This window comes from Amblyomma maculatum, chromosome 9 (assembly GCF_055883805.1).
Source record: "Amblyomma maculatum isolate TAMU_Amacu chromosome 9, ASM5588380v1, whole genome shotgun sequence".
NCBI classification, from domain to species: domain Eukaryota; kingdom Metazoa; phylum Arthropoda; class Arachnida; order Ixodida; family Ixodidae; genus Amblyomma; species Amblyomma maculatum.
In genome coordinates this window covers 80,588,380-80,607,391 of record NC_139352.1, presented here as the reverse complement: position 1 = coordinate 80,607,391, position 19,012 = coordinate 80,588,380, and the positions used below count along the sequence as shown (strand labels likewise).

Below are 19,012 nucleotides of genomic sequence, written 5' to 3'. Positions count from 1 at the left end.
GCATGCATAAAAACAAGAAAGTAAAATGACCCGGCATACCCATACGGCACAGAAAGCAAAAAAGATAAATAAATAAACAAAATATACGGAAAGAATACCGCCTGGCGCGCGCGGCTCGTCCGGTTTTGTTAGTCAGCGCCGTGTAATGCATTTGCAAGCATCCTTCCCTTTTTTAGCTCCGTTTCTAACCGAGGGCTCATACGAGCCGTATGGGCGAGGTCACAGTCGCCCCGCGGGTTGGAGCCCAGAATTTCTTGCTCTAAACTCGCCTGTCTGCAGAATACGAGCATTCTGAGAACCTTCTGACATGATGGAGGGAAACACTCATTAATTTGTAAAATAAGGCTCCCCATCCTCATGATCAGTTTGTAAGGACACTTCGTGCGACATCGCCTGCTGCGCAAAATCCAGGCTGTATATAAAGAGCAAGACGGCGAGGAACTGACGTAAACATGTTCTTGCGCCATGAGGAGCAAGGCGACAAATACCCATTGTACCATGTGCAGCCGGGATAGTTCTGTTCGTCCCACTGATGCAACAATCGCGTCAAGCAGTAGGACAAAAACGATGGGGACAAAAGTTTAGCAGATGGAATAAACCGCATAGCTTAGCTGCGACACTTTCACACTGCCGAAAAGAGTGAATTTTATTGCGCCCGAGACGTATTTCCCTCTCACAGGTCCTCTCAAATACACACTCACTTTTGAATATTACATAGCGACGAAGAACATTCCTCAGAAGAACAGCTCGATGCGACCGGCTTGCGAGGGCTTTAAACGCACATATTCCCGATCCACAAACATGAATCTTCTCGTAGTACCCAACTCATGCGGCAGCTCTGTACTCACACTGTACTCACACTGTACTCACACTGTACTCACACTGTACTCACACTGTACTCACACTATGCGCGCGCGCGCGCGCGCGTGCGTGTGTGTGTGTGTGTGCGTGCGTGTGTGTGTGTGTGTGTGCGTGCGTGCGTGTGCGTGTGCGTGCGTGTGTGTGTGTGTGTGTGTGTGTGTGTGTGTGTGTGTGTGTGTGTGTGTGTGTGTGTGTGTGTGTGTGTGTGTGTGTGTGTGTGTGTGTGTGTGTGTGTGTGTGTGTGTGTGTGTGTGTGTGTGTGTGTGTGTGTGTGCGTGCGCGCGCGTGCGTGCGTGTTCTACTCCGCTTTTTCTGCTTTCGCCTCTTCAGAAGCTAGGCCCATCCCGGGACATGAAGTCGTGTTGATATAGGGCTCTGCCCAAAAAGAAATTGACCACATCCTCACAATTTCCCAAATATTGGGTTCCAATAAATGCTTTCCATCATCACCATCATGATCATCGTATAGCGTTATTACCAACTCGCTCAAATTGTACTCCCTGTTAGAGCTGTGCTTGGGCCGCTCGGAATTGACCTCTGCCTCGGACTCGGGTCGAGCCCGGGCCAAGGTATATTTTTCTCGGGTGGTCCGGGCCGGGCCGGACACCCCGATTCCTAGCACATGTCAATTTTGTGAAAGCACATTTTCCCGCATCCTCTCTACGTGAGAGCTTCCGAGTTCTTTCCCTGCTTCGACCCGCTTTTCCTCCACGCCTTCTCGCCGTGATCTTCGCTAGCCGTCAATGACCGAGCAGAAGGGCCGCTTGTGGGCATTTTGTTTCGAGTTTCGCATCCCCGCTTCGGTATACATCGGCAGATATGGTTAGGTATTCGTTTCGATATTCGCGCCAAGCCTTGGCACCTCCAACGCGTCTATATGGCGAGTTGCTGCTATTTCGACTGGCCGTGGTTGAAGCGGCACATAACTGAAATCATCGATAGTGCTTGTGTTCCCTCTTGTTTCTCAGCACAGGCAGTGTAGTGGCGCACCTTGCTGGCGCCCTGAAAAGCACACGTGAAATACAAATGGTGAGCCAGTCGAGCTATCCGGGTACTTCTCCACAGAATCAACCCCTTGATTCAACCCTTTGATTTATATTTACAGCTAGCGCACTTTTGTAGATGCAAAGAAGCCTTATACAAAACTTGCTTTCCTTGTTGAGAACGTGTTAATCATTCCAGATGCAAGTTCGAGCATCGAGATAACTTTTAGCGCTATCCAGGAGTGCCTCAAATAAATGATGCGGAACTAGTTGTTTTTGCATAATTAAGTTGGAATGATTACATGATGTGCTACAAATTTGTCATCTTAAAGAGCAATGCGGCAACGAGGAATTCAGAGGTATCAAGGTAGAGGCGGAGTTCAAACCGTACGTTTCTTGCTTTTCTTGAAACCTCTGCAGTTCCACTGTGTTAGTGTAAGCGGCTGAGTTATAGCTCTCAACTTAGGGTTGGAGGCCATGGTCGGAGACAGAGGGTGGAGTCTTCAGAAAAGTCTGACTTATCGGAAATGACTCCGTCTCGGTGGAGGCGAGACGGATCGAGAGGTATCCGTGTGCTGTGCGTTGTCAGCACAGGCCACCGTACGGCACTTCTTTCCGCTTCCTCTCACCTAGCTTCCTTACTTCCTTTATAGCACTGTTGATCCACGGAAAAAAATGTGACAAATGCTGCGCCTCTCCTTTCCTATAAAGAATTAACTATTATTATTACCTCTACTACAGACTTGCTTCTGGAACTTTGTATTCTGTTTATGTAGTTATTATTATTATTATCGCACAGAACAAAGACGCCTCTCCGTATCGCCCGCGCATCAAAATACTGTGCCGGCGGACGGGTGAGAAACCGAGTACTCCGAAATCGGGTGCCTTAACCGCTGCGCCACCGCGGAAGGAGCTTAAAAGGATCCCAGAGTTGTCGAAATTACTCCTCAGCCCTCGACTAAGGCACCTCTTTCTCTCTTTCTGCGTTAATTCCCACCTTCTTTCCTCCAACTACGACGCGCTTGAGGTGTCCACAAATAAAAAATTGCCGACGATTACGTTACTTCATAATGTGAAATTTGAGTGCAGCTCATCAGCAGTTTAAGCTTTTCGATAGATTTGAGGCAAATAATTCGAACAAGACACGTATACTTTCTTTAGAATTCATATATGACCGCTGCCAGAAACAGCTGCGGTTGCTTTCGTGGCTGTGAGCCCACAGGGGCCACAACTGCAGAGTTCTGCGGATTTGAGCCAAATAATTCAAGCAAGACATGTATACTTTCTTTGGAATTCATATATGACCGCCGCCAGAAACCTGCGGTCGCGTCCGTGGCTGTGAGCCCACAGGGGCCACAACTGCAGAGTTCTGCGGAGCGAGCCTTGAAGGCTCGGGCTTCTCGGATTTCGAAGCAGTCAGTCCAGATGGTTGTATTTTCTAGCGCAAGTAGCTGTGGCAGTGACGCTATGAGATAGAGCGAAGTGCCTTCACTGGGCCTTGCGATAACCATAACATGATTGCTGAGACTTGAGCTCCCCACACTGCAATAGCTGCATTTTTATATCCGCGTAATACAACAGCGCATTCGCCACATGCTCCGTTGCAAAACTGCCTCCGAGCCGCTATCATGCACCGATCTGTCCAGATCCCTGCTGGCACGTGGGGATTTGTTTTTGTCTTTTTTCGTGCGAGAAAAGCAACTGTGAAGAAAAATTAGGTTTGATTTGGTTTGGTTTGTGGGTTTAATGTCTCAAAATGACTCCAAATGACGTCTCAAAGATGTGTCTAGACGGTTTGGTAGTTTGTTGAAGTGCTACCCAAGCAAAGCGCTCATGCATATGCAACCAGTTTATGCGAAAAAAAAAAAAGGCTTCTGTAAATATTATGAGAACCAGCTGTCATCTCTTCATGAGTCGCCATAGGAATATGCTCTAAGAAAAAAAAAAAAAAAAAAAAAAAAAAACACGACACGCAAGAACTATGTTTTCTGTATCCTCCTCTTGCGTGTCATGTTTTTAGCGCATGTTTCCATGGTTTCTGCAGACGATCACCAACTAGTTCTGGTTGCATTTATATTTTGTGCACATTTCGTTTATAAGCTGCGCTTTGCGTTCCTTGCGTGACCGTCATATCGAAACCGAAACCCAATACTTTGCCACCAGGGAGCGCCACACTTTCCCGCGCTTCGCCCAATCCCATTACCTGTCAAAGACGCTTGTACCGGGGTGCGCGGCGGTCCTTATAAAAACTCTGTCGGTCCGAAGGCGTCGGGATTTTCTTTGTGCTCCTCTTCAAATCACCTGGAAGCAACCGTAAACTCTTGCAATGGAGAACACAGGTGAGTGTTATGCAGTTAGTGCTACGGCCAGCCGTGTCATTCTTGCTATGCATTTTGGTGGGCTCTTTTGAGAACAGTTCTTAGGCCTACTTGCGATTCGCTTTGTTTGCAGCGAGGGTGCATTTTTATTTTAACGGCTGCGCCTGAATATTCACTGGGAACTCAGTTCATGCGCGCGATTTCGTGAAACGTTTAAGGCGGCAGTATTGTTGGATGTGCAAAACTGGACGTGACATTTTAATTTTTATTCGTAATGGTAAATGTCATGTAACATGTAACACCTTTTGGCTAACGGTGGAGAGGTGCCCAATAAACTGCTGGCCGGAGAAGCCTGCAGTCCGGAACCCTTGTTTAAGGAGGGGATGCGTCTTATTTTTTTGCCAGCGTCGGCTTGCGAGTCGTCCGTGTCTTCTGTCGAGTTCTTTGGGCGGGTGGTTGAGCGTCCCTCCGTTGTTCAGCGTCAGAAACCGTTACGGCGTTCGACTCCTCGAACGAAAGCTTCACAACGACAGATGCAGTTCGTTTGCCGAAATATACGGTTCGAAGACTTGTTGTAGTACAGCGTTGACGTGCTAATCTGCCTGCTTATTTTTTTTTTCCCCTCCTTATTCTGTAACCGTTGCATAGTTTTTCAAACGGACGCCAGCTCTGCACCTGTACCACTTGAGCTAAGCGAGAGGGTTGTGTCGGTGGGCATGTTCATTCAGCGCATCACCTCAAGCTTTTTTTCTGAGTCTCTGCAAGGCTAATCGTATGAGTCACTTGCGTTTTGTGGAGTGAATCTGCTTTCTGCAGGCAACCCTCAATATCTGTTAATATCGCGTCCATTGTTCTAACGACTTGTGTGGTTTCTTTTGTTTGCATCAGATATCAAGAGTGCTGGCGGTGACGGCTCTTCAGAACGTGAGATCAACGTTTTTTTTCCTTTTTTTTTTTGTTTATCCTGATGATTCTTGCAACGCACCGTTGCAACACCTCTGACATCTCGATGCAACTGAAGTGCTTAGGGAGATGGTTATCGCCGTTGGGATGCATTCCACGACGACCTCCTAAGCTTTCTCCGTACACACCTTGTGTCTCGACTCGATAGCACTTCACTTCCTGCAATAACTACGCGGCGCTGAGTCAGAAGCGTGTGACATGTTTGTTGCCAGTTCGCCCCCTCCATTGTGGTTGAGCAGATGGGCGACATCTGTCTGCTGCTGTGTAGCAACTGCTTCAGCCTGCGTGGTTATCTGAGTGCGGGCTGGCACAAGTTGTGCTTAATTTTTTTTTTAGTACTCTATAGCTTTCTGCATTTTTCTGCGAGTTGTTCACGCCATGAGAAGGCAGTTTATTTTTTATTTTTTCATTTGTGTAGTTTGCATTTACAGGCACTTTCATGATGGTTGTGATGGAATGATTGAGAGTTGTTTTGCTATGATGTGTGATGAATCGCTGCACTGTTGTAGTAAGGCCGCTTCTGGCATCTTTCAGAACTTAGTTGCAGTACTTGCAGTGTATAGTGCCGTGAGTTCAGCTCAGATTATCTTGCTTTATTGATGGTTTACAGGAACATTGTTTAGTTTTTGTAGCTTTGGGGAAGGGGAGGCACTATTTGCTTCAACTGACAGGTCTCTTTAGTGGTTACAGTGGGAGTTGTGCCGACCTTTCATGGGCTGTAATGTTGTATTTTAGTAAAATGCATATTGCTTATGTTAGTACCATTGTCAAGTCATTGCACCTCTATATATTCCATACTGCTAGCCACGTTTTCGTGGCAAAGGCAGAAGCGTGAAGCTATACATCCTTGAATGCTGCGATCTAAAAATAAATTGTAGAACACGCATCAATGCACTGAGTTACTTGACAAAATGTAAGTGCAAACAGAGCATGAACAAAGACATCACGCTAGTATAAAAAAAAAAAAAAAAAGACATGATAGCAGATCAAAAGAACTCTTGATTTGACAAGCTGAATTCCGATTTTTTTTTTTTTTTTGTAGTAAAGAACGAAAACTGGGCAAGCTTTTTTTCGGCAATGAGGCACCACGATTGTAGCATTGCTTGCTGCTTGTCAGGCATGATGTATTGTTGTAAGTAATCCTGAAAATTCATTTTTTTTTTTGTTATGCGCGATGTTGTGCACCATTTTTAAGCGATGGAACTTGTGGTCGGATTCAAGTGTCTGAAGGTCTACTTGCCTGATTGAATCAATAAGTGAAACATGTCTTCCATATGGGTTGAAAATAAATCTCAGTGCTTTCTTTTGCATGGCTTCGATTTGGTTTATGTCCACTTATGGGTACGGATCTCTAATGATATCTACATATGCTAACAGGCATACTAGTGCATTGTTTTCTGTTAACTTAGTTTCACTAGTGCAGTGCTTACTGTTAGCGCTCAACGTGTGTATTTGTAGCACATCCACAAAGTGCTTCACAACATCATGTTTCTTGAGTAGTGCTCTGCTAAGGACTGAGCAGTTTTTCAAGCTAAATTTTAAGAAATTCGTTTACTTCTGGCTCTCCTTAGTCACATCATTGTTAGCAATATTTCACAGCTCCAATCTTCTGCCCCGTGTTTGTGGATTTCAAGCTTTCCTTTTTGCACTTTCATTCGCAGTGCTATCTAGAGGCAACTCTTGGATTTGTTTCGTTCCAAACTTTACTAGCTTAGTCGTACGCTACATGCTCTGCAATTGGTGTTTCTGGCTTTCTTTGCTTTTATGCAGAAGGTGATTGCTTTGCAGCTAGTTTAGCCATTTTAACGTAGGCACAAAAGCTTTGCTGACAGAGTTTGAAATGTTTCAGTCGCAGCTCAGCCTGCGATGCTGTAGCCCAGCTTTGAATTCCTGCTTTTTGCCAAATCAAAGGGCAGTGTGGGTTGCATTCTACTAAAACATTTATCACAGTTTTTCTCCTCAGCCATTCGGCATTTTGTTTGATACAAGTGGATCTTAAATTTTATTTCGCGACCTTATTTGAGTTGATTTCTATGGGTGGCGCCGTGGGTGGGGCATCATGAGCAGCACTTCCTTTGACGTTGTTAGTCTTTGCAGGTGGAGTGAGACAACGTTGGCTGTTTTCACTTATTTAATGGTGCCACCATTGATAACTAGTTCAAGCATTTAATCCTTTACTTTAGAATGATAGATTTGCCTGTACTCTTAGTGAAGTCATTTGTTTGTGGTCTTGTCATATTCGTTTAGTGGTTAGTGCGCTCGACAGTTCATCCCAACATTAACATTGCGGATTCAGTCCTGGCTGCTACTGCCAATTTTCGATGAAGGCAATTTCAGAACATGTCAAAGAACCCTAGCCAGAACAGTAATCGAGGTCCCATGGCTATCTTTTGTTTTCATTGAAATACATGTGGTGGGCAAACGTCTCGACACAAAGCAATGAACCTTAGTTTTGCTAGATATCCGGTAGTCTTCTCGGTAAAAAAAATAGTATGTCGCTAGAAGTAAAAGACGCCGATTTTGTAATTTCAGAAAGTTGCAACTTTAGGGACCTGTTTCTTACGCACTACAATTTTCGTTGCACACTATTTTGTTAACCCAATAAATTTATGCAGCTTTCACTTTTATAAACGCTATTAGAAAGTCGTTTTGCAAACTTTGTTTCAGGACAGACTCCCTGCAAAAATACTCATTTTCAACCTTACAAACTGGCATGATGCCTTAGGTTGTTTGCACTTACTTTTTCTCTTTATTATACAGGCTACATTCTTAATTTCACATGAAATTTGGAGCTCAATATTGCAGGGTGTGTTCTCCACAAGGCATCACAATTGCTCGAAATTTGAAGATGGCAAAAGAGAGGCAGCCTTGATTCAGTAAAAAAAAATTTTGATTAAAACCCCTCTCAAGAATTCTCAGTACCTCAGAAATATTATGGAGTAAAAAAAGTGTTGCATTATATTGTCTAAAATTATAAACATAAATACTAAACCTAGTGCTTGTCATGAAAATTGCCAATATTCAACCCTACATTCTGGCATGACTTAGTAATGTGTTGCCACTGAAACTTTTTGTCTATATTATCCAGGCCATGCTCTCTATTTCTTGAAAAATTTGAAGCTCTAGAGTTGTCCATTATTTCCCTAGACTATTGTGAAATCTGCCAAAATTAATATTCAAAAAATGTACAACTTTGATTCGAATTTAAAATGCTACACCAGATTTAATTTCTGTCGAAATGTACTCTAAATAATCCTATGTACTTTACAAATATCAGGCGCTAAAATATATTGCATTACGTAAATTAGAATTATAAAAATGAATATAAAGCCGAATTTGTGTGTTCTTTGGAAGTGCTTATGGCTTCCACTTATGGGTAGGCGTCAGAACTTTGATTTATTATTTGCTGGATTTAGCTAAATTTTATCATATGCAATATACAAAGCCTTCTCTATACTTAGTCTTTCTGTGCTACATGGCAGTGTTGAAGATAGCTTAAAATGGAATAAATTTCGCTATTTCTGCTAAGTGCATGAGAGAACGAAAGTGATGTTAGAACTTGTTCTTTATTTCGTAATCTCTTATTGTGGGTTGCAGTGCTTTTCAATCCAGTTCTTTCTTAATAATATTACTCCATTTCTCAGTTACAACAAAATTTTGAAGACTATTTTTCTAATGTGCACCTAACTGCAATCATAAAAAAAAAAGCTTAGCAGCATGATAGTTTTGCTAGAATTAAATATTGATCTATGAGGCAGCAATAATGAGCCGAGATGACTATTATTCTTGTCGACAGAGCTATCTGTTCCAGAAAAAAAAGTCAGTACGGAGCGAACCCACCCTTCACCTAACCTGCAAAGCGTAACCTGAGTTTAGGTGGATGGCGGGTTCGCTTCTTGTTGGCTCACTTTTTCTGAACTAGATAGCTCTGTCGACAAGTACACTCGTCATCTCGGCTCATCTGTGCTGCTTCCATAAATCAATATTTAATTCTAGCAAGCCTATCATGCTGCCAAGCTTTTTACTTAGGTGCACGTTAAAAATGTAGTATTGTTAATTTTTATCGTATCTGAGAAATGGGGTAATATTAAGAACTGGATAGAATAGCACTGCACTCCGCAATAAGAGATTAGAGCGTAAATCACTGGCTAAAGACGTTTTTTTTTTTTTTGCTTACGACTAGCTTTCTTGTCTTTCGGCATTTGCCCTATTGCCTTTCGGTTGATGTTTTTCTTTTCTTTTTGTCTTTTCCTGCTTTTGAATCAACATTCAGTTTTTTTGTTTTTGTACTGGGCTCAGGCTGATTGCAGTCACTGCTTCGAATTAGCTCTCCTTGCACAACACAAGCAGTGGATTTCCCAGGCAGTAAAAAAGTATGAGTCTTGAGAGTAAAATAAGATCCCATTATTAAGATTGTCAAACCTAGCTTTCCCACATTTTTTTAATTAACCGCTTCGGTTTTATGGCTTTTTTTTTTTGTGTGTGATAGCATGCCTTGCATTAAAAACCTTATTTACGAAAATAAGTACATGCAGCGCCGATGATAGGTGGTTCTTGCTAGATTTCCTTTTGATCACATTCATACTGTCCAATATTCACATCTTTTCATTTTTTGTGCTGAAAGTAAGGTTTCTTCTCCAAAATTTGAATGCGTGTTGCAAAATGCAGTATTTTTTTTTTTTTTCTACTGAGTTGCTGCAAATATGAATTTTACTGCTCCGAAAATTGTTACAAATCCTATTTGAGCTGTTGCACTCCTTGATTAGGTGACCATGAGAAGCGCAGTAGTACTTTATCATGCTACATGGGCCAACGTCGTCTAAATGATAGCAGCACACCTGGTGGCAGCTATAATAATGAATCTCGTACGAGCTGGGCTTAGTGCATATGAAATTTTCATGAACCAGAAAAGCATAGGGCATAATAGATGTTTGTTCGCAAGTAAATTTGAAATGAGCCACAAGCGATTGGAGGGCATTGTGAGAAAGCGATCCGTGCAGGTAACATAGCACCTTTCAGCCTTTTGAATTGTCGGTGGCGAGAGAAGTGAGAGCTTAGAGTGAAGTAGTGACTGCGGTCTACCTCGAGCCGTTAAGACACTTGTCCAACAGAAAGAACTGCACGATTTGTTCTGTCGGTTCTGTTGCGGAAACAAGCTGGCACTTCACCATTGGTCCTCTTGATTAATTACAAGTGCGTCAAGCCTACTTCAGACATTAAGCTTTATGGTGTGAGATCACAAATATTCATGTTGTGATGTCACACCATAAAATTCATGTCTCTGCACAGGCATTCACTGACGACCTGGTTGCCTCTGTGCGTAATGGAAACACATTCACTCAATCACTCATCGAAGTGACCATTCTTAACAAACAGAAGTTTTGGATCTAGACATCTTCAGCGTGGGTTGTGCTTGATACCTTGATTAGAAGTCCTCCCTTGCATACTTATTCCATTCATTGTTGTGTCTGAATGGGAAAAGACTAGTAGTTGCTAAAGTTTGTTTGTAACAAAAAGTGCTTAATCGAATAGATGTCCAAAATTTTTAATTTTCTTGCTTTTTTGGAATAGTACAGAAGACGGTAATGTTCACGAGTAACAACATAGGATTTGTGTATGGCAGCTAAGTAAATAATTTATAACTGCATTTCATTTAAATGATGGCTGTAACGTCAGGTGAGCTTGGGCCACGAGAGTCCAGACAAAAGTACTATATAATCACTGCACATTCTTTTTTGAGATTGTGACTCTTGGGCACACTTGTGCAGGAGTTTATACAAACTAAAATGAATAAAGCAGCAAGCAGAGTGCAAGCTTGGTATCCCTCACACGACCTAACTGGTCTGTAACGTCACATCCGTTGCTTGGTGACTGGAACTGAAGGAGCATGGAAATAATTCAGTTAGCGATCATTTGCTACTTTTTCGTGCTGGCCACATAGCTACCTCTGTTTTCTAATTTACTCTGCAGCATTCAAAAGCCAAAACAAGCAAGTCAATTTCGGTGCGTCTGCTGCTTTTTTTTTTTTTTTTTTCATTTTTTTAACATCTATCCCACCGCAGTGGTGCTGTGTGGTTGGGGTGGTCAACTGCTGTGCCCAAGGAAGCAGGATCGAATCTCTGCTGTGGTGGCCACTATTTGATAGAGGCGAAAAGCAAGGCACCCATGTGCTGTGCAATGTCGGTGCACGTTAAAGAGCCCTAGGTGGTCGAAGTTTCCACAGCTTATGGCGTCGTCTCTCTTAGCCTGAGTCGCTTTGGGACATACCAGACACCATAAACCAAACTAAATCTTAACATCTTGACTGCAAACAGGTGGTTCAAAGGTACAAACACCACAAAAAGAACATTTTATATTTAAGCTTATGCGGAAGCAATGGACAATTTTATTTGACCAAATGGCAGAAAATATTTTTTAAAAGCACGCATACTGTAATGGCTGCGGAGCTGTGAACGCAAGGAAGCAGCTCTGAAGAGAAGCAAGATCACAGGGAAGCTGCCGGTGGCCAACATTGGACATCTGGTGTGACCCCATCCTCAGTAAAGGCTTTCACACATTACTTGGTGGGGACGTTCAGCTTGGGCCCGCACTGATGACTGTGTCCTCCCGGTTTGCCACTTCCCGTGCCCAAGTTGTTCCTTCCGGGTCAGAGAAACCACCCCAAGGCCTGCGCACAGCAGTCTCTGAAAGTGCAACTGTGATCTTTGCTTCTTCACAGGCACAGCTGGTGGCAATGTGGACATGCCTCATTAACTATCAATGTGCAATCTGCCACAGGACTACCTTAGACTGCAATCAAGCAAAGGATCAAGCAGGGTTTCGGAAACGGTACTCTACTATCGGTCATATCCATACCATCAATCAGGTGATAGAAAAATGCTCGGAATATAACCAGCCCTTATACATAGCGTTCATTGATTACGAAAAAGCATTTGACTCAGTTGAAACCTCAGCGGTGATGCAGGCATTGCGAAATCGGGGTAGACGAGCCGTACGTGAAAGTGCTGGAAGATATATATAGTGGCTGCACAGCAACCATAGTTCTGCATAAAGAAAGTAACAAAATTCCCATAAAGAAAGGTGTTAGGCAAGGAGACACAATCTCCCCAGTACTATTCACAGCTTGCTTAGAGGAAGTATTCATAGACTTGGAATGGGAGCAGTTAGGTATAAGGGTAGATGGAGAATACCTCAGTAATCTGCGATTTGCTGATGACATTCCCTTGCTAAGCAACTCGGGGGATGAACTGCAAATAATGATTGATGACCTAGACAGAAAAAGTAGAAAGGTAGGCTTGAAAATCAATATGCAGAAGACTAAGGTAATGTTCAACAGCCTCGGGAAAGAACAGCAGTTTACATTAGGTAGCGAAGTACTGGAAGTAGTAGGCGAATATGTCTACTTAGGACAGGTAGTAACCGCAGATCCGGACCATGAAAAGGAAATAACAAGAAGAATAAGATTGGGATGGAGCGCATTTGGCAAGCACTCGCAGATTATGACTAGCAGCTTACAGGTGTCGCTCAAGAGGAAAGTATACAACAGTTGCATCTTGCCTGTACTCACCTATGGGGCTGAAACGTGGAGGCTAACCAAGAGAGTTCTACTTAAGCTGAGGACAACCCAGAGGGCTATGGAACGAAAAATGGTAGGGGTAACATTAAGAGATAGAAAGTGTGCAGAGTGGGTCAGAGAAATAACTCAAGTTACAGACATTCTAGTGGAAATTAAGAAGAAATGGACATGGGCAGGACATGTAGTGCGAAGAGAGGATAACCGATGGTCGCTGAGGGTAACAAACTGGATTCCAAGGGAAGGAAAGCGTAGCAGGGGGCGGCAGAAAGTTAGGTGGGCGGATGAGATTAAGAAGTTCGCAGGGGTCAAGTGGATGCAGCTAGCACAGAACCGGGTTAAGTGGAGAAATATGGGAGAGGCCTTCACCCTGCAGTGGGTATAATCAGGCTGATGATGATGATGTGCAATCTGCTGTAACAAGTGGGACACATTGCCCAACATGGCCTTCTTGCTGATGAACACGGTGTATACCTAGTAAGAAAATTACTTTGGGAAGAAGCAGACTGAGCTGCCATTGGTTCACAGGCATGACAGTACATGTTTGCGGCTCCATATTCTACATTGTGGTAACAGATTCGCTTGCTGGTGTTCATTGTAGAATGCAGTGGTGTTTTCATTTCAAGATTCAAAAGTTATACATTTCGCATAGTATTGTTACAAGGACGACAAAGCGGGCAGTGGCGCAGAGCGGAGAGCTCGCGCTAGGCCCGCTAGCCATTAAAGCATATTTCATCATCATGTCATCACGTTTTGTTTCTGTTATATCCTCGTGTTCCATCGCCTGCCATATGCCACCACGCAACATTTGGTTGGAGGTGCGGTTCATCTCCATCCTCTCCTTGCACCGTCAACGCCAACTGTGCGCCAGGTTCATCGGCCGAAAGCCCGTGGAGATCACCGCCCAGCTCTGTCCCAGCCCTGACCACAACACATGACGACCAGGAAGAGCCCAAAGCCGACCCAACCGACCCCACGATGAAGCGACCTCACCACCACTGGAACGAAGATAGCACCCCCCGCCCAAGCCGTTCGGCGTGTCCGTAATCCTTGGCCATTCGGCAAACGTTGAACATTGGACCTGATGCTCCGGGGCAAGCATTCATCCCACCTTCGCATTCATTGTGTTACCAAGCATTTCATCTTCAGTCCGCCGCCTGTGTTTGTTTGTCACATCATGCATTGGATTACAAGCAATCCATCAGGATGATCGCTCGGTGGCCCCGGGTCATGTTACGAAGCGGGCAGTGGCGCAGGGCGGAGAGGTCGCGCTAGGCCCTCTGGCTATTAAAAAAGCATATTTCATCATGTCATCACATTCTGTTGTGTTGCCGTGTTCCATCGCCTGCCATATGCCACCACGCAACGGTATATTCTCGTGCTCGGGAATTTGTGTTGCCTGAATTACTGTGAAAGAGAGCAGTTTGGTATTGTTTGTTGTCACAGGTGTGTTGCGCAATGTGAAACATTGTCAGGTTATCCGACTGGTCATATGGGGTGTGTGGGTGCTTTGGTTCTGTGAAAACTTTTTGTACACTGGAGTAATGAGACTGGATAAATTATGGAAGATGCTTTCGCGTTATTTTGGAAGATCTTTGATTGATCACGGCTTCAGGTACCTACATTTCTCCTTTAGCCACGTGGTGGAACTTGCTTGGCAATTTTGGTCTTCAGAGTGATATGCACAAGACGCATGTTCTGGAAATGCTGAGCGGTCTGAAGCTGTTTTTCAGGTTCCCTTTAGGAAAAATTGGAAATTTTGAAAATACAAACAACGGTTGTTTAGAAGTGTGTGCATTTATTTGCCAAAAATTGAAAACATCAATAGTTGCTAGTTTTATAACATGTTGCCTATTTTGGCAAACTTGAGTTGTAACTAGTATACCCATTGCATGCAATTATTAACAACAGTTCCACTGGCTGCTAGTATATTGCTGTTATTGTCTGGTACTAACATCCCTACCTTATCTCTTCCTAGCATTTCAGCTTCTTTGTACGTTTTGCCAACAACATACATCACAGTGGGATGATTCTTGCCTGTTTTGATTCACGAGTAGAACAGTGGTTTGGCATAGCAACAGCCAATTCACGAGTGCCTTGCCGCATATAATATTAGTCCACCTGTTTGTCAAATGTCCAACACTACCCCCCCCCCCCCCCCCCCCCCCCTTTTTTTTTTTTTTCAAGGCCTTCTCTGCATGATGCTTCATTTACATGCATTTCAAGTCTAGCAAAGCTCCGCTTAAGGTATCGAGGAACTTCAGCTGAGGTAGTGTTAATTTGGCTGTGCAGCTCTGGACAGTCTTGGGGAGACTCAGGCCCCTTGGCTTTTTTCGGTAGTGGATGCTGTTCTTTGACTTTGCAGAATACTGGCTTGCTTGTTTTACTTGGTGACTGCACTTACAAACCCTGTGCTTGGCATTTGTTTCAGTCACATTGTTTTTAGTGTCCAGCCTTCTAAGACAACAGGTGCCTTGTCAAATGCATATCATTGGGAAATACATTCTGAAAGTTACAGTAATTGCATACTGCTTCCTTTTTTTTTAATTTAGGGGCCATTTCACACTTGGGGATCACTTCAGGTTTTTGAACTGCAGATGAACCATTCTCAGTATTTTTAACAATATGCCACGCTGACTGTCATGCACTATGAGTGCTTTCTTTCTTGAGTTCGCTTTGTGAAAGCACACATAGCAAGACTATGCAGCCGTACAAGCTGAAGCACGTGCCTAGTTTTTCTTAAAATCTATTAATGACAGTGAGACTATGCCTCGAAAATATAATTAAATATATATACTGTCGCCCCACAAGAGGGCTTGAATTCTTATAAGACAGCTTACGTGTGTAAATGTCTCGAGCCTTCAGCGCAATATTTTTTCTTTCGTCTGCATTTCGACTTTATGAACAGCGCAGACAGGCCCGTTAGTTCGTGACTGACAATGGAATTTCTGTGCGACCCGCACAAAAATCCCTGCTTTGTCGTGTCTGTTTCTTTTAGTCCGTGTGCTATTCGTGTGCTTGCGCGTTTGCACTGTATGCATTTACCACAGCTCCACCAGAGTGGCATCAGGGTCGAACCCGCGACCACGCCGCTCACTGTGAGGCCGCGCTGCACGGTATGTGCCTTTGTCGCGGCGCCGGCAGTAGCTGGAGCCGTACAAGTTCGCATCGATGCCCGACGCGACGTCAGCGCATTGACCGACCGTGCCGCGGTCTCCGTGGAGCGGTTACGAAATCGCTGCGAGATGGACGGTACCGCCTAGTACCGCCGTGTTTTGAGCGCCTCCGCCGATGGCGTTGTCGTTAGGTTAATTAGGCCCGCCCTCCGGGTTATAACCGCAGCCCCGGAGAGCGCCTTTTAGCGCTCCTACCCTCTTCCCTTCCCTGCACAGCCGGCGTCCGCCGACAACACCCCTTACACCTCCGGCCGGGGTGAATGGAACCATTGGGGGAGCCAGATGGAGAGGCACGCACGGCGATCGCGTGCCCAAGCCGGGGACGATGTTATTGCTGCGGCGCTCTCTCCATATCGCGTGGTTGCTGCCAGCGGCACTGCTTTGTTTTCTTTGCTTCAGTGGTGTGCCTCGCAGGCTGCCCCTCGCCGAGGGAGCGGGAGCAGATGTAATAGATGCGTCCACGTCTTTCCAGAGCAAAACAATGAGGGGGAATGGGAGGGGGGGGGGGGTAGGAGAATGCATTCAGAACTGTCAGAGATGATACTCGGCTTGATGACCTTTTTTTTTTGTTGTGTGCGTTATATATCCCCCCCCCCCCCCCCCTCCCTCTTATTTCTTCTCTAATTGGGCTGTCGAAACATGTACTCCTAGCACGTTTCTCAGTTCGGTGCGTGACCTGTGCTGTTCGGTGCGAAAGTTTGCTCGGGCTGCTGTAACATGGCTGAGGTGGCGCCAACCGATGGGTTTCTGCGTTTTGCTTTTTGCTAACCTTCGGTGGCGTCCCGCAGGCCTCTCGATCCACGAAGGTCAAGCCAGAAGTTTGTGAGGAGGTGCGCTTTGTGGGCGCTAACAGTTCCGCTTAAAATACCGGGATGTTTTAAGGCTTCTCCTATCGGTATGCGACTGCCTCTGAGCTTCAGTGTTAACCGTTAGCTTTGAACGCTGCGAGCCACCCGAGGTGAACGCACAACATGGTCAGAGCGACGGCGTCTAAGACCCCGTTTTCCACAAAAATCCGGCCTTGTGAGCTGAAGATGGCGAGTATGCTTCTGGGTTGTGGCATGGCCGAGTTGCGTACTTCAGCTGCTCACGTGTGGTGGGGAGTGGAATAGTCCTCCGCGACCCTATCACGCAGGCGGGTTCATTTAAGCTGAGCTGTATATCAATGTCCGGTGGTGCTTCACAAAATGTGATAGCTTACGCTTGTATGCGTGAGATAATAGGGACACAAATTAAGGGAGTCAAATTGGGATTGACTCGCAAAATGCACGTATCAAATATCCGCAAGGGTGCCTGCAGACGGTGAGTCACTGACGCTGTCACGTCAGGGAGGATTCTCCAATCCTTTAAAAGTTGAGCTTAGTGAATTTTTCAAGGACTCCGCCTATGACGCACGTTCTCGACCCTTGTTACGTCGCTATATTTATAGCCGCTATCCTGTACGCCGGCTAATGCTCTCCCTGGATAATGTGCCCTGGAAATTGCCTAGTCGGGGCTGCGCGGTACATTAATCCCTGCCACTTTTTTGAAAGCTCGGAAAGAGCTCGCAAGCATTTTTTTTTTTTAAGCTAACGTCGGCGATAGGCTAGTCAAGTCCGGTTGCTTTCGTACATCACCGGTGGTTCACATATCTTGCGCCTCCCTCGTTGCCAGGGGTGGTCACTTACTTGGCTTGGCGGGTGGTGTAGATTGGGAGAGCGGGATATAAGGAGGGGGGGGGGGGGTCGTGCACAGGCTCTTGGGTCATTCTTTTAACGTTTTCGGAAGTACCGGTGCGGACTAAAGTGAACAGAGCACGATTTCAACGCATTTAATCCGGTAGTAGTCGTGGTATGTGTGATCCGGTAGTAGACCCCGGGATCGAATCCCGGTCGCTTTTCGATGGAGATGAAAAGCAACGCGCCCGTGTGCTGTGCGATGTCAGCGCGTGTGAAAGAACCCCAGGTGGTCGAGATTTCCGGAGTCCTCCGCCACGGCGTCTCTCATAGCCTGAGTTGCTTTGGGACGTTAAACACCATAAACCAAACCAGCCAAGCCACATGGTGGTCGCACGTAGACTCACTGCCACTTGCCGGCTGCGGCATCAAAACCGTGTGGACTGTTGCTTAGGGAGCAGAAACATCGCAACCGTGTAATGAACGTTTCAAAATATGGTATTTTTACGAGGTCCTGTGTTGTGTTCCTTATACATGGTCGCGCTGACTTTCTTTTATCAGTGATCTATGAATAAACCAGTCCCCGGTGGTTCTAGTTTGAAACGAAAGCTCTGGAACTCGTCGAAAAATCGCGCGAGCACCACTGCTGCTAGAGGCGGTAATTGTAACGGCGGCCGTTGCCGCGAGGCGGCGCCTGCTCTGGGGCGCTTCCCCATTATCCCCAATCCCGTCGGCGCCCGCGTGTTTTCCCCACTCCTGGTCAGCTCCCTTTCCCCGCGAAGCGAGCGTCGCGCCGGCAGCATCCCTTTTTGGGGAAAGCGTTCTGCGGTGGTTGCTGGTCGTCGTTGCCGACGTCGATTTGGGGATATAGCCGGAGGGAAGGCGGCGCGCGCGACGGCGGAGCTCAGTCAGCGGCGAGGCAAGGGCGCGGTTTGAGGTTCGGCAGAGCAGACGCGGTGTTGTAAGTGCAGTCTCCGGATCTCCACGAAAAAGGTCGCCACCGCCTTTCTCGTCTTAGCGCTCGCTTTGTGAAAAACTCCGTCCGACGCAGTTGAACCCCCAACGCCGCACAGCCGGCAGCTTTCTTTGCACAATTCGACTGCGACGCAGGTTAGCCTAGACTTGTTTCCCTGTACACAATACGGTGTGCGCCCGTGTACAGCGCGCCCGTTTTAGCAGCGATACAGTCTTACTAGTCGGTTTCCCTTTTTTTTTTCGTCGGCCGGTGTTCTGTGCCTTTTTCTGGGACGCGCCGCGTAGAGGTTTGGTCGCCCCCGTACACTATAACCTTTTCAAAGACGACCCCGGAGCCGCGACCGGCCGCACGATGGTGATTTTCGGCTCCCCGACGACGATTGTGAGCGAGCTGGTGAAGGAGGCGCTCCTTCGTTGCTTCTGCAACACGTGCAGAAGCGCCCCGACGCTGGGTGAGTCATCATTCCCTTTCTTCTGCGGTGCGCACCTTGAAGGGCTCCTCCTCCGA

The 19,012-nt window shown here is 45.8% G+C and overlaps 1 protein-coding gene across 1 annotated transcript in view; it reads left to right on the top strand.

Annotated features, from left to right (window-relative positions):
* Positions 1–4,038: 4,038 nt before the first annotated feature.
* The window catches only part of LOC146179555 (uncharacterized), a 49,845-nt gene continuing 34,871 nt past the window's right edge, over positions 4,039–19,012 (top strand). Inside the window, exons 1-2 of the mRNA XM_084579203.1 lie at positions 4,039–4,183; positions 5,051–5,086. Of these exons, the coding sequence (XP_084435329.1) occupies positions 4,171–4,183; positions 5,051–5,086 (49 nt within the window). The 5' untranslated portion in view covers positions 4,039–4,170. The remainder of the gene's footprint in view (positions 4,184–5,050; positions 5,087–19,012) is intronic.